The sequence below is a fragment of the Adiantum capillus-veneris genome, chromosome 10 (genome assembly GCF_014529385.1).
Source record: "Adiantum capillus-veneris isolate H3 chromosome 10, ASM1452938v2, whole genome shotgun sequence".
Lineage (NCBI taxonomy): Eukaryota > Viridiplantae > Streptophyta > Polypodiopsida > Polypodiales > Pteridaceae > Adiantum > Adiantum capillus-veneris.
Genome location: NC_140940.1, coordinates 146,788,893 through 146,804,969, shown reverse-complemented (window position 1 = coordinate 146,804,969; position 16,077 = coordinate 146,788,893). Strand labels below are relative to the sequence as shown.

At 43.8% G+C, this 16,077-nt stretch overlaps 1 protein-coding gene across 2 annotated transcripts in view; it reads right to left on the bottom strand.

Moving 5' to 3' along the window:
* The window catches only part of LOC147449813 (signal recognition particle-related / SRP-like protein), a 75,431-nt gene that overhangs the window by 27,511 nt on the left and 31,843 nt on the right, over positions 1 to 16,077 (bottom strand). For both annotated transcript variants that reach the window (XM_086522175.1, XM_086522176.1), the window contains exons 8-11: positions 8,586 to 8,710; positions 8,286 to 8,507; positions 7,553 to 7,662; positions 6,964 to 7,093 (exon numbers count right to left, since the gene is read on the bottom strand). In XM_086522175.1, the coding sequence (XP_086378301.1) occupies positions 6,964 to 7,093; positions 7,553 to 7,662; positions 8,286 to 8,507; positions 8,586 to 8,710 (587 nt within the window). The remainder of the gene's footprint in view (positions 1 to 6,963; positions 7,094 to 7,552; positions 7,663 to 8,285; positions 8,508 to 8,585; positions 8,711 to 16,077) is intronic.

Genomic DNA, 16,077 nt, shown 5'->3' with positions numbered 1-16,077 from the left:
TAAAATGTGTGTAGAAATGGCCTCCTTTTATAGGCCAAAAGGGCTGCCCTCTCTCATGAGAGGCAGCCATGTGTAGCCGCCCTTGTGTAGATAAGTCCAAATCGGACCCTCCAATCCGCCCATGTGTGGCCGCCCTTGAGAAGACAAGTCCGCTTTTGAATTCGGCCACCGGCCATTGACTTCTGACCACCGGCCACCGGCCATTGACTATCGGCCACCGGCCAACCGACGGTTGTTTTCCGACCACTTTCCGGCCGCCGGCTGGCCATAATATTCCGGTGAAAAGGAATATTCCGGAGAGAGGGGAAAAAAAGTCTCGAGGACGGAAGCCCCCGAGGCCCCTAAAGTTGCCCCTGATTTTTTGCCATGAAAATTTTGGTTTCCGGCAAGTGATTTTCCTTCACGCACGATGGCTTCTCCTCATAATGGGGGCCTTACAAATGTGCGCTTTTACCATAGAAAATTACAAGGGTAAATCAGGCTCTATACTTAACAATCTCCCACTTGGAGACTGATCTCCAAACCAAACCTGTGACTGCTTTCCATTCTGGCTTCTTATTCTTGAATGCCGATTGAAGATGAGCAAAAGCTCAACTTCTCCTTGTTGACCACCTTTGTAAACATGTCTGCAGGATTTTCACTTGTATGCACCTTTCCTAGCTTTAGCTGTCCCTCTTCCAAAAGAGTGCGTATGAAGTGATATCTCACCTCAATGTGCTTTGTCCTTGAATGAAAGGTTGAGTTCTTCGCAAAATGGATAGCGCTTTGGCTATCATTGTACAAGACACAATTGTCTTGTTTGAATCCAAGCTCTTCTAAGAATCTGTGAAGCCACAGAATTTCTTTGCTTGCCTCCCTCATTGCTACATACTCTGCTTCCGTGGTAGAAAGTGAAACCACTTTCTGTAGCTTTGAAGCCCAGCTTACTGTTGTGCCTCCAACCGTGAACACATAGCCAGTAGTGCTCCTTCGAGTATCTTTGTCACCTACCATATCTGCAACAACATACCCTTCTAGAAAAATATCAGTTCCTCCAAAACACACAGCATTTGTTGTTGTCCCTTTTAGATACCTACGTATCCACTTCACAGCTTGCCAATGCTCTTTACCTGGGTTGTCCATGAACCTACTCACAACTCCCACTGCATGTGCAATGTCTGGCATTGTCCAGACCATAGCATACATTAGAGAACCTACCGCTGCAGCATATGGAACTTTAGACATATAGGCCATCTCCTATTGTGTCTTTGGACACATATCCTTCGTTAGTTTAAAATGACCAGCCAAAGGTGTAGAAACTGGTTTTGCATTTGGCATTGCAAACCTTTCTAGTATCTTCTTGATGTAATCTGCTTGAGATAGCTTTATTGTCTTCTTCGTCCTGTCCCTTGATATTTTCATACCAAGTATCCTCTTTGCAGTACCTAAATCTTTCATTGAAATAGCTCCTCTTTTAGGTCTTTGATGTCCTGCATGTTAGCACTTGCAATCAACATGTCATCAACATACAACATTAGGATGATGAATTTCCCATCTCCCAAATTCTTCGTATAGACGCAGTGATCCGAGTTGCATCTTATGAATCCATGATCCGACATCCATCGATCAAACTTCAAGTACCATTGTCTTGATGCTTGCTTTAAACCATACAAGCTCTTTTTTAATCTGCAAACCATTTTCTCCTTACCTTTTACTTCATACCCCTTTGGTTGAAGCATGTAGATTTCCTCCTCTAAGTCACCGTGAGGGAATGCCATATTTACATCCATTTGCTCGAGATTTAGATCATGAGCAACCACAAAGCTTAAGACAAGCCTAATTGAGTTCATTTTTACAACAGGAGAAAATATCTCATTGAAGTCAATACCTTTCTTTTGAGAAAAACCTTTTACCACAAGCCTAGACTTGTACCTTTTCTTCCCACCTTCTTCTTCCTTCAGCTTGTACACCCATTTGTTTTGAAGTGCCCGCTTATCTTTAGGCAACTATACCAACTCCCATGTTTGGTTGCGATGTAGTGAGTCCATCTCCACTTGCATGCTCTTCGTCCATTCTTCTTTGGATTCATCTTGCATAGCTTCTTCGTATGATTCTGGCTCTCCAGAATCTGAGATCAAGAGATGGTTGAAGGAAGGAACAAACCTTTCTGGAGGTCTACTTGCTCTTGTAGATCTTCGGGGAATAGGTTGAGGCTCCTCATTTGGTTGACGTTGTTGCACATTGTCACCGTTTGCAGTCCTTGAGTCTTCACCGTCCTCAAGCTCCATCTACTCATCACCTGTTTCTTTTGTTTGTTTTCTTTCCAAGTAATCTTTGTATATATTTTGTTCGTTAAAAATTGCATCCCTACTCCTTAAGATTTTACCATCTTCAGGATTCCATAGGCGATACCCAAAGTCACCTTCTCCATAGCCAATGAAGAAACACTTTTTGGACTTTGCATCTAACTTTGATCTTAGGCTTCTATCTATGTGCATGAAAGCCTCACACTCAAACACTTTGAGAAATGCATAATTCACTGGTTTACCTGTCCATGCCTCTTCTCGAACTCCCCCATCCAATGCCGTTGAGAGTGACCGATTGATTAAGTACACAGACGTCTTACAGCTTTTGCCCAAAGCTCAAGCGGTAGGCCTGCATGTAGCCGCATGCTTCGTGCTCGCTCCATGATTGTCTTGTTCATCCTTTCCGAAATCCCATTTTGTTGAGGTGTCCTTGGGGTTGTCCTTTGCCTCCGAATGCCATTGCTAGCACAAAAGCTTTCAAAAGCTTGGCTGCAATATTCGCCTCCATTGTCGGATCTGAGGCATTTAACCTTGGTACCTGTTTCATTCTCCACAAAGGCTTTCCACCTTTGAAATATGGAAAATACATCGGATTTATTCTTCATGACATAAACCCATGTTTTTCTAGTCGCATCGTCTATGAATGTTACATAGTACAATGAGCCACCAAGTGATGGTATACTTACAGGACCCCAAACATGAGAATGAACCAACTCAAGTTTTTTTTTTTTTCTTTCATTTCCTGATTTTTGAAATTTTACCCTCTTTTGTTTACCATAAACACAATCTTCACAGAATTCTAAGTCCACTTCTTTCAAACCTGGTAGAAGCTTCTTTGTTTGAAGGATTTGCATTCCTTTGGCACTCATATGCCCAAGCCGGTGGTGCCACACTGCACTGTCAACTTCTGTAGTTGCTGCACAAGCTGAAGGTTACGTGTTAACAGTACACAAGTAAAGTGTACCGACCTTTTCTCCCTTGGCAACCACCAAAGATCCCTTTGAGATCTTCCACCGTTTGTTTCCGAATGCAATGTTGTGACCTTCATCGTCCAATTGTCCTGTAGAGATTAAATTTTTGCGAAAAGAAGGAACATACCTAACATCTTTAAGCTTCCATTCATTTCTGTTAGCAGTTTTGACAGAAACTGTACCTTTGCCGACAATCTCACAAGCTTCATCATCTCCAAAGTATACATACTCAAAATTACCTTTGGTGTAGTCTTGGAAATGTTGCTTGTGTGGTGTCGCATGGAATGAAGCCCTGGAATCTACTATCCAAGAATTAGACACATTGTCTAATGAGAGAATTAGAGCATCTTGCTCTACTTTACCTGCCACATTGGCCTCCGATGTTGGCTATTGTCTTGAGACTCTGTCTCCTTCTTCTTGGACCAGCAATCCTTCTTGACGTGGCCCTTCTTGCCGCAGTTCCAACATTCAAGAACTGACTTTGTGAGTGACTTGCTCCGCCTTGAGCGATCACGACCCTTTTGGTTTTTGAACCTCTCCTTAGGCCTTCCTCTTGTTTCCACTGACAGTGCAGCACTTGATGATTCTCCTGTGCTTCTCCTTCGTATTTCCTCGCTTAGGAGAACACCCACAACATCATCAAACTTAAGAGTATTTGTACCAGAAATAGAATTACTTACAGCCATCACAAGGTTGTCCCAACTATCCGGTAGAGATGATAGTATAAGGAGAGCTCGCACTTCGTCATCGAAATTGATTTTCACCGATCGAAGTTGACTTATGTTTGTGTTAAAGTCATTTAGGTGTTCTGCAACTGAACCATTCTCTGCCATCTTTAGATTGAACAAGCGCTTCATAAGAAATACCTTATTGGATGCCGATGGTTTCTCGTAGAAGTCGTCAAGTGACTTCATCAAGTCCTCTGTGGTCTTCATCTCCGAAACATTGAAGGCCACCGTTGACGCCAAGCTTAACCGGATTGTTCCCAGTGCCTTTCGATCAAGGACAATCTATGCTTCATCTGCCATTGTTGCGGGCTTCTTCGCAAGACCGCCTAGTGGCAAATAGAGGTCCTTCTGATAGAGATAGCCTTCAATCTGCATCTTCCAATGTTGGTAGTTTTTACCGTTGAACTTCTCAATCTTGAGCTTCTCTTCCTCCGCCATAACTCCCACTCAATTCAAGGAAACCTTTCCTTGAGATAATTTATCTACGAGCAAACCTTGCTCTGATACCAGTTGTTAGGAAATAAGACGTAGCTAAATAGATAATTGAGTAGATTACTTAATGGAGATTGACAAATTTACATACACGAGATTATAGAGTAGAGAGAGAGAAAGAGAGAGAGAGTACACACGATATACGTGGTTCATCCAATGTGGGCTACGTCCACGGAAAAGCGGCCACTCAATGGCTTTAGTACTTCAAAACAAGAAGTAGTTTACAAAGGGATTATACCCTTAATGGAGCTCCCGCCTTGCTTCACTCTCACCACCTCACACTCACCTTGTTGCATCAACTTCACACTATAAAATGTGTGTAGAAATGGCCTCCTTTTATAGGCCAAAAGGGCTGCCCTGTAGCCGCCCTTGTGTAGATGAGTCCAAATCGGACCCTCCAATCCGCCCATGTGTGGCCACCCTTGAGAAGACAAGTCCGCTTTTGAATGCGGCCACCGGCCACCGGCCATTGACTTCCGACCACCGGCCACCGGCCAACCGACAGTTGTTTTCCGACCACTTTCCGGCCGCCGTCCGGCCATAATATTCCGGCGAAAAGGAATATTCCGACGAGGGGAAAAAAAAAGTTCCGCCCCCGAGGCCCCTAAAGTTGCCCCTGATTTTTTGCCATGAAAATTTTGGTTTCCGGCAAGTGATTTTCCTTCACGCACGATGGCTTCTCCTCATAATGGGGGCCTTACAAATGTGCGCTTTTACCATAGAAAATTACAAGGGTAAATCAGGCTCCATACTTAACATCTTTTTCTCGGGGGAAAAAAAAACCGGCTCAGGTAAAACCTTCCCCATATACAATACCAAGGGAGATCCTTTAAAAAGACGGCTTTATTCCAGAGGTGATTCGAATTACTATAGGAGATTATTGTATACTTCATGTTTTTGGAAAACACATTGTGCATGTTTATTTTGAAACCTATGCCTCTAAGAATGGGTCTGTAAGCACCCATCTAAACACACATCACTACCCCTATGAGGTTACATGTTATAAAGAAGCTAAGTTTTGTACTAATGTCAAGATAATTTTTTATCAATAAAAGAATTATTTCTTCTTTGTAAATAAGAAAACCAGAGACTGATTTGTTGTCCTTATAAACCAGTTGAAAAAGCTTAAACTGGCCATCTCCCAGGGCAGCAGGTATTTTGATTGGATAGAAAAAAAGGTTTTTTGTGAGCATTAATCTGACATCTGTCCTTAAAGCCATCAGCTTTGTTTCTATACTAATCGCTTCATACACACCCATTGCAAGCTAAGTTTTGTACTAATTTCAAGTAACTTTTTATCAATAGAAGAATTTTTTCTTCTTTCTAAATAAGAAAACCGGGGACTGATTTGTTGTCCTTATAAACCGGTTGAAAAAGCTTAAACTGACCATCTCCCAGGGCAGCAGGTATTTTGATTGGATAGAAACAAAAAAAATTCGTGAGCACTAAACTGACATCAGTCCTTGAAGCCAGTAGCTTTGTTTCTATACTAATTGCTTCATACACACCCATTGCAAGCAACTCAGACATTGCTTCATTTCCATATCAAGCAATTCTAGTAGATAAAGGCAACACAATGTGTACAGAGCACAGTACACTACTTTTCCGTTACAGGAAAGTGCAAGTCATAGAAACAAAGGGTAAGAATATAACCATCTACTCCATAGCGATAAGATACTACAAAATCCCACCACGTCTGTAGTGCCCAGTTACGAGTATAGACACTACTAAAGACAAAAAAAAAACATACCAAGTAGTCGCAACTCTGTTGAAAACTACATATGTGAAACTGCACGTCCACTAACATGATTTGAAGGAATACCTGGATAAATCCAGGAAAAAACCCACACGATACATACGCAACTCATCAACTCATGGTAGTCATCCAGAAGACAATGTCACCAACAGCTCCCATCATGCATATTATTTCCTCTTGGAAGTGCTTGAGACTCTCTTGAGCTATTTCAGAGCTTTAGTCATGGGTTTGTTGACTGAATTCTTTTGAGATGTGGTCCTAAATAGAGGTTGATTTTATGAGGATTGTGCTGTTCTTGGTGGGTTGGTTGACTTGGTTTCTATAGGCACTCTATTTCTCCCTGTCTCCTTGATGGCTTCTTCTCCCTCATCTTCACAGTGGCACAGACATGTATCCCTTGCTACGGTTCATTTTGCCAATCTCTTGGGAGCTGCTTAATAAATGCATGTGGATGTTGGATATACAGGCATGTGTGTTGTGTGTATGTACATGAGGGTTTCATATACATGTATACTACTTCTCTCTACAATTGTTCCAGATCAGTTACTTTTACCCCTCCCTCTTGAGCCATGCTTTACACACTCTCCCTTCTGCACCCAGGTGGCAAAGGCCATACCATTGCTTAAGAGGGGGAAAGGTAGATCATACAGGCATTGAGCCGAATGTAAGAGCTGAATCCTGAGTGAAGAATTTCAACATTTCAAAACTAAAATGCCAAGGTCAATAAGTACCTGTTGTTGAGTTTTCTGCTGCTGATAGTCCTTCAAGCCGATTTCTGCATACTCACAAGCTCTTCTATACAGTAGGTATGACTGGGCATACTTTGCAGCAGCCAAGTGAACATGTGCAAGATAGAAACACCTGAATGTGTTTAAGAAAACCAATCAAGAACAATCACAATTCAACAGGTGATTGAATAGCAAAACATTCAGCTTAACCATACAGCAAACAATACTAGTGGGGACTAAAAGGTCATTACTCGGGCATTTTCTTAGGTCTCATCAATTGCATCTTGTATCTAGCCATGCCCATGAAAGCAAAGAGTGGTTTATGCAAACAGTAACCAATGGAATAGAAACACATTGACTGCTGCTAAAGCAAGAATAGCTTATGTCTGTATGTCTGAAATTGCTCTATGCATTCTCATACTTCAGCCTAAGCAAGAAGAGAAATGAGCTCATTCCAAAAAGCATCGTGTAAAGCACGGAAATGACTTGCTCATTATTTCCTTAATCAATTGTGCAGCTTTTGATGCTAATATTAAAATTTGAAACAGCTTGCGTGAATAACTTTTTTCATTCCTGAATACAAAAGGCCAACCTTTCAGCTTGAAAAACAAACTTTCTGGCAGCGAGTTCCATTGCAAACATAGTTTCCTCAACATTCTGCTCTCGTCCAGAAGTCACAAGATCCGATAGGTCTGTCGAATTCTGCGAGATAATTAAAACAAACAGAGGCCTTTGTGAGTTGTCTTGATGAACACCGACAAAGGTTATCCCCTCTTTCTTCAACTAACCCCATACCACCTTTCCCACATATGCATATTGGCACCCTCTCAGTTGCTACATGCAGGGGCACTGCATGTCCAATCCTGAGAAATCCTGTGAGTGTAAAAAGCCTCCCCCTTTATCCTCCCTCTCACAGACACACGGGGGCACGCACGCACGTGCACACACACGGGTCGATACTAGATAATTAAAAAAACATGCCCAACTTCATCTCCAAAACAAGAGACCAACAAATCATGCATAGCATCAGATGCTTTTAGATATTGCTTTTGATAATTTGCTTTCTGGCAAACAGGAACTATGAAAGTGGGACCAGTGTGCCAATTAGTGGTTTCTCCACGAAGAGAGCCTTGTACAGTTTTCCAACACTACACTACACACACAAATACATATATACAAAGACACACATATATTTACATGTGTGTGTATGTATGCACGAACATGTACGTATGTGTATCTCCATATGTGTGTCTCAGTGTGTGATATGTATCTGCATGTGTGCATGAAAAAAGAAATTCTTGATACTTCAAGGATCTGGAAAGTACTTGAATAAGTAGATCATACAGGCGAACAAGTTCTTGTGGCTTAGTTAATTTATCATTTTTTTCTTCCTTTGGAAGGTGCTGTTGTTGTTTGCTGAAGCGATTCTTAGACATGGCAACCAGCAACTGATTTCGATTCATGGTTTGCTGAAGCAGTATGCAGCTTACAGCCTTGTCAAGGCCGTTTAAATTATCCTTTACACCATCTGCACTTCCAGCAGCTGCCTGAAAAGAATCTTTTATCATCCTTTAAAACTAATGTTAAAAGTTTCAAGAGGGGTACTATAACCATGCATGACCTACCAAGTCTTCACGAATGTGTCTTCTTGCATCCTGATATGAACTAAATATCTTATCAAAAACACTCAGCTTCTTCTCTGCAGACAAGGTGGTAATTGAGGCTCCTAATTCTTTCTCCAGCTGTTGACCTGTTAAATTTCTCAAGAAATTTAGTCCATACACAGAGAGAGAAATGAAATGAAATGAAATGTTATATTAACGTCTTCAAAAGGCCAAAATGACCTATTAGACCAATCTGTTACAAAATGGTGAATCTAATACCATGTCTGGGTACAAAAGAACTAGATACTACTACTAGAATCCATCCTCGTCTGCACTCTGGATATTGAGAGAGTATGGCTCGAATCCTCTGCTGTAGTCTCTGCCAATGCTGTGTAGCCCCTCTCCTCAATCGTGGCCGTCTAGATCTCCGTAGCTCCAGTGCTCGGTCGATGAGAGTGCCGGTAGTGGTCGAATGAGTGTGGGCCGAGCTCTGCAATGATGACTGCTCCTCTGGCTGTCCCATATCTAGTGAAAAGAAATCTGTAATCTGTCTCTGGGACTGTCTCTCTCTATCTCTCCCCAGTAAAGTGTCTCTATATCTGTGTAACTCAAGTAGATATAGCCCAAGACATCTCTGATCCTCATAACTCATGACCCTAGAGAAAGGACCGAAACCCTCTCTGAATAAGCAGTGGAAACGGCCCCAGTAGCTCTGTCTCTGGCTCTAACTGGCATAAGCGGCATATCCTGATTTCTGCCGGTATCCCTCTAAATCTACCAGTCTCAATCTCCCGCTGATGTGAGGATGTGCGTATCTGACCAATGGCACACCATAAACCATGACATATGTGTGTCCATGTAGCTAGGTCGAATCACAAACCCATCTCTTGTGAGGTGGAGAAGATGCTCTCTATAGAAAGCCATCTTCGTGCCCAACTCCTGTGGGGGCTCTATCCATGTCCTCTTGGTATCCAGCTGGATCAGGTCCTGACGAATGAGTCTAGTAATCTCCACCCATGTAAGAGACATCGAGGGTGCCTGAAGAGAGTACTGGAAAGGGGGCAGCCTGTCCACGGTGAAACCATGCGTCTGAAACCATGATGTCATCTGTGCATACCAGCATGAAGTGTCCCCCTGAAGAGCTAACTGTCTGGAAGACTCAAGGGCCAGTCTAGCATATTTGTCTCTAATAGTATCCCACAAGCTGTGCACAAAGGAGACTGATCTGGTAAGCGCCTCAATCTCGATAGGAGGGGCAGCTAGCTCTGCTCGAATGATAGCGTGGGGTACAGAAGCCTTGACTCTGATCAGTCAAGAGATCATAGATACGAAGGGCCTCTCCATACGTCTCCAACCATCCTGGCCTACAGAAGGTCCCCATGTCTGCACCCCATACAACATAGTTGAGGCTACTAAGGTATCAAAGAGCCATAACTTTGTCCGAGGTTCCTGGAACTGAACCTGCGAACACATCCTCTCCAAGCCTCCCAAGGCCGCAAAAGCTCTAGTCAGTCTAGTCTCAATTGCTCTCCCCAAAGAAAACCTCGGCCCAGTGAAGACAACCCCAAGGTAAGTGTATGCATCTGTATACTCTACAATCTCTTGACCATACGTGAAAGTCGCTACTGATCTCTTGATTCACTGTGGTGTGGTGTTAAGCACCATAGCCTTGGTTTTACCAAGGTTTACAAACAATCCACTATCCTCTGCAAATTTGTGTAATGCATCCAATTGTCGCTGCATACCCTCTGGTGAGTCAGAGATCAACACAATATCATTAGCATATAACAATGGGATCCACGTCTCTGCCAGCTAGGCACCTCTATCACCCTCTCTCTCAATGTAATCAGACACCTCATCAACATACATACCAAAGAGTAGGAGACAATGGGCAACCCTGTTTCACCCCAATGGTGGAGTGAACTAAATCAGATATCCCCTCCGGAGTGCAAACATGTCCCATCACTGATCAGTATAGAGCCATAATCCCCCAAATCAACACTATGGGCACCCCCATCTCCTGCAATTTGCGTGAGCTCTCGGTACCATGTCAAATGCTTTGCGGAAATCCACAAAGCTACAATAAATCCGTCTCCCATGTGACCTGCCCTCCTCAATGATGGCTCTGAGTGTTAGAATATGATCAAGAGTGGAGAAACCCCTCCTGAAACCGGCCTAGCCCTTTGCTCGTACACCCTCACCCTCTGCCCAATTACTCAATTGCTGCTCAAGAATGGATGCATACAACCGTGCCAATGTGTGCCCAACCATAATAGTGCGGTAATTCCCAGGCTCTGTAGGATCACCTGCTTTGAAGATAGGCACAATAGTAGACAACCTCCAAGTCTCAGGTAACCCCTCACACATAGCACGATTGAACAACACTGCAAGAACCTCTACCAGCATATCTCTAGCATGTGTAAAGTGGTCTACTACTAGACCATCATGATCATATGCCCTGCTAGTCCTCATCCTATCAATGGCTCTCTTTACCATCTCAGTGGTAAAGAAGGTGCTGGTAGGTGAGCATGGCTCTGTAGGATCTGGAAGGGGGCCCTGTCCAGGAACCGTGTATAACGATGAGGCATATTGGCCCCAATCATTGGGTGAGGGGAGTGCTCATGAAAGAATCGCCATGCCTCTCCTGAGTCTCTACTAAGAACAGCTGATACAAGTCTCGCTCCATCTAGGCCAAGTAAGCTCGTTTCTTCCGTCGCACAAGACGTCCGGAAGCAATCCGAGATTGTCTGTAAGTGATGACTCCTAAAAGAAGATCCCTCTGAAGATGGGCTCTCATCTCTTTGCACTCCTCACCATACCAACTATTATGGGGCATGCTCCCAGAATATCGCCTCTGACCCAGCTCAGTGTGTGGGTATGCCTCTGATGCTGCACCATGCAGTGTCTAAGTCAGTAAAGTGGTGCACTACACCACTGAGAGGCCACGACCAGTTGTGCATAGACGGCTATAGATCTCCTCTGTATAAACTGAGTCAATCTCTGGTGTAAATGTATAACGGGTATGTGACCTACCTCCTGATGTCTGGGCTGTAACAAACTGCTGACGTGTCAAAGCCTAAAGAATGGAGCCAACTTACAGATGCCGGCCGAGGGGCCTAAACCCTAAGAAGCAGTAGAAGAAGTGTCACAGAGTGAGGACGTGGTTGCCCGAGTGCAGAAAACCCTAACCCTAATTTCTGCCAGAAACCCTAATTCTGAAAATCCTAATTGCAGAAACCCTAACCCTAAAACCTGCAAACCCTAATTTCTGCCAGAAACCCTAACTGCTGAAACCCTAATTCTGGAAACCCTAACCCTAAAACCTGCAAACCCTAATTTCTGCCAAAAACCCTAACTGCTGAAACCCTAATTCTGGAAACCCTAACCCTAAAACCTGCAACCCTAATTTCTGCCAAAAACCCTAACCGTAACCCTAAGGCAGCAAACAAATTCCGAAAATTGCGTTGACATGATGACGTGGCAGGCTGTACGGATATCCGTAAATTGCGCTGGCAGCTTTTGGCATTGCTTTTTGGACCAGAAGCTTTTGAGTTTGAAAGTTTTTCATGTAAACTGCTTTTTGTACCAGAAGCTTTTGAGTTTGAAAGCTTTCCATGTAAACTGCTTTTCAGGCCAAGGGCCTTTAAATATGAGGCTAGGGCTCATTCTCTGGCTTGCTTCAGTACGAAGGTGCAGAGTTTGGAGTACCGGCTTGTACTGTGTTGATGCAATATAAAGAAATACCGAAAGGGGCGCCAAGGTTTGGGGCCAATACTCTCTGGGGTGGAATTCCGCCACTCCGTGTCGCGTGTCGTCTCTCTCTCCATTTCAGTTCAGTTGTTATTTGAAGTGCTTAAAGTTGTTCAGTCTGTTCTTTTCTATTGGCACGTGGTGCCCGCATTTGTGACAGTGGTATCAGAGCATCACGCGTGTGCTTTTCTGAAAGCATACCGGTCCTACAAAAGAGCAGACAGAGCTATTGGAATTGAATTATATTTGAGGTATCAGCCACTCCCACCCTTACTTCATCGTGCATCGGGCGCGCTCCCGTCTTCACCGCAGTGTCTTACAGGGCATAAGCCAATTAAGATCACTTGCAAGAGAAGGATCCAGATTTGTTTCAAGTCACTGTATTTTTTCTCAGAAGCAGTGTCATGCAGATGTTGATGTCTACAGCTACCAAGCAGCATACTCCAAGTACTTGGCAAGCTTTCAAGAAAATATTTGCCCGAAGTTATATGGTTTCTGACATCTTCCTTCGGAGTGCAACTTCTGGCAGAGTGGGGTATCCTGAAATGCTTGCCATGGAAACCCTAGCAGATTATAAATTGAAATTTCTCGACATCTCTCAGTAGATGTCTCTTCACGAGCAGATGACCTTGGAGGTTCAGTGTGATTGCTATCTCTTGGGACTACCATCGCCGCCAAAGAAACACTGTCTGTCCAAGAGCTGATGGACCATGTTGTGCTCGGCTACGACCTCATGGAAGGAACCTAACCCTAATTTTTGGTGCAGGTTTCAAGATGGAAAGTCAGTCGACTTTTCGAGCTCGATTGATGTCGAGATTGCTTTCTAAGTTTAAGTTCTGTTTGATCTTGTTTGGAATTTGTTTGAAATGGATGATATCTGTTTTGAACCTGTCTTGGTGCCGATTTGAAATGTTTGACTTTGGTTTCAATGCCGGTTTCATTGATTGGTGATTTTTTACTCCCGAGTGGAGGAGTGAGAAATACTGTCTTGATATTGTTTGAACCTCGGAACGACGTAGGCCGATGCCTGGGGAGCGTTTCGTTGTATGCTTGAACCTCCGAGCGACGCAGACTGCGGTCTGGGGAGCGTTTGGTTGTACAGTCCTCTGAGCCCATGGCCCGGACCTTCTTAGGTTATTTACGGGGGGAGTGACGAGGTAGTCGTTGAGTAGCTTCATACCGCAGACCGTTTGTCTCGGAGGAGTGCTCAGCGGCGCTGTTTGTTGTGTCTTGTAACATGCATATGTGAGCATTTGTGTTGCATTGTGATGTGTCAATTACTGAATATTCCTAATTGGATGAGATTGCCTGGGTATGTAATTTTAGTGCATCAAGACACCCGTGGAAGATCAGTACGGTCTGGGTGTGATGGCTAATTTTACTACGCCGGAATATCAAGAGTTCCAATCTGGACGAAAGGAGAAGCTAACTCCTTGATCAAAGCAGCCGAAGGAGAAGCTAACTCCTTGATCAAAACAGCCGAAAGGAGAAGCTAACTCCTTGATCAAAACAGCCGAAAGGAGAAGCTAACTCCTTAATAAAAAGAGCAAATTGATTGTCCCTCGGAATGTCCCTCGGAAATTTTTGAGCTAACTTGAGTTGTTTTGCAGATATGCTGTAATCGCGGACGATTACTCTCTTTCAAGAAGGGGAGATGTAACAAACTGCTGACGTGTCAAAGCCTAAAGAATGGAGCCAACTTACAGATGCCGGCCGAGGGGCCTAAACCCTAAGAAGCAGTAGAAGAAGTGTCACAGAGTGAGGACGTGGTTGCCCGAGTGCAGAAAACCCTAACCCTAATTTCTGCCAGAAACCCTAATTCTGAAAATCCTAATTGCAGAAACCCTAACCCTAAAACCTGCAAACCCTAATTTCTGCCAGAAACCCTAACTGCTGAAACCCTAATTCTGGAAACCCTAACCCTAAAACCTGCAAACCCTAATTTCTGCCAAAAACCCTAACTGCTGAAACCCTAATTCTGGAAACCCTAACCCTAAAACCTGCAACCCTAATTTCTGCCAAAAACCCTAACCGTAACCCTAAGGCAGCAAACAAATTCCGAAAATTGCGTTGACATGATGACGTGGCAGGCTGTACGGATATCCGTAAATTGCGCTGGCAGCTTTTGGCATTGCTTTTTGGACCAGAAGCTTTTGAGTTTGAAAGTTTTTCATGTAAACTGCTTTTTGTACCAGAAGCTTTTGAGTTTGAAAGCTTTTCATGTAAACTGCTTTTCAGGCCAAGGGCCTTTAAATATGAGGCTAGGGCTCATTCTCTGGCATGCTTCAGTACGAAGGTGCAGAGTTTGGAGTACCGGCTTGTACTGTGTTGATGCAATATAAAGAAATACCGAAAGGGGCGCCAAGGTTTGGGGCCAATACTCTCTGGGGTGGAATTCCGCCACTCCGTGTCGCGTGTCGTCTCTCTCTCCATTTCAGTTCAGTTGTTATTTGAAGTGCTTAAAGTTGTTCAGTCTGTTCTTTTCTATTGGCACGTGGTGCCCGCATTTGTGACAGTGGTATCAGAGCATCACGCGTGTGCTTTTCTGAAAGCATACCGGTCCTACAAAAGAGCAGACAGAGCTATTGGAATTGAATTATATTTGAGGTATCAGCCACTCCCACCCTTACTTCATCGTGCATCGGGCGCGCTCCCGTCTTCACCGCAGTGTCTTACAGGGCATAAGCCAATTAAGATCACTTGCAAGAGAAGGATCCAGATTTGTTTCAAGTCACTGTATTTTTTCTCAGAAGCAGTGTCATGCAGATGTTGATGTCTACAGCTACCAAGCAGCATACTCCAAGTACTTGGCAAGCTTTCAAGAAAATATTTGCCCGAAGTTATATGGTTTCTGACATCTTCCTTCGGAGTGCAACTTCTGGCAGAGTGGGGTATCCTGAAATGCTTGCCATGGAAACCCTAGCAAATTAAAAATTGAAATTTCTCGACATCTCTCAATAGATGTCTCTTCACGAGCAGATGACCTTGGAGGTTCAGTGTGATTGCTATCTCTTGGGACTACCATCGCCGCCAAAGAAACACTGTCTGTCCAAGAGCTGATGGACCATGTTGTGCTCGGCTACGACCTCATGGAAGGAACCTAATCCTAATTTTTGGTGCAGGTTTCAAGATGGAAAGTCAGTCGACTTTTCGAGCTCGATTGATGTCGAGATTGCTTTCTAAGTTTAAGTTCTGTTTGATCTTGTTTGGAATTTGTTTGAAATGGATGATATCTGTTTTGAACCTGTCTTGGTGCCGATTTGAAATGTTTGACTTTGGTTTCAATGCCGGTTTCATTGATTGGTGATTTTTTACTCCCGAGTGGAGGAGTGAGAAATACTGTCTTGATATTGTTTGAACCTCGGAACGACGTAGGCCGATGCCTGGGGAGCGTTTCGTTGTATGCTTGAACCTCCGAGCGACGCAGACTGCGGTCTGGGGAGCGTTTGGTTGTACAGTCCTCTGAGCCCATGGCCCGGACCTTCTTAGGTTATTTACGGGGGGAGTGACGAGGTAGTCGTTGAGTAGCTTCATACCGCAGACCGTTTGTCTCGGAGGAGTGCTCAGCAGCGCTGTTTGTTGTGTCTTGTAACATGCATATGTGAGCATTTGTGTTGCATTGTGATGTGTCAATTACTGAATATTCCTAATTGGATGAGATTGCCTGGGTATGTAATTTTAGTGCATCAAGACACCCGTGGAAGATCAGTACGGTCTGGGTGTGATGGCTAATTTTACTACGCCGGAATATCAAGAGTTCCAA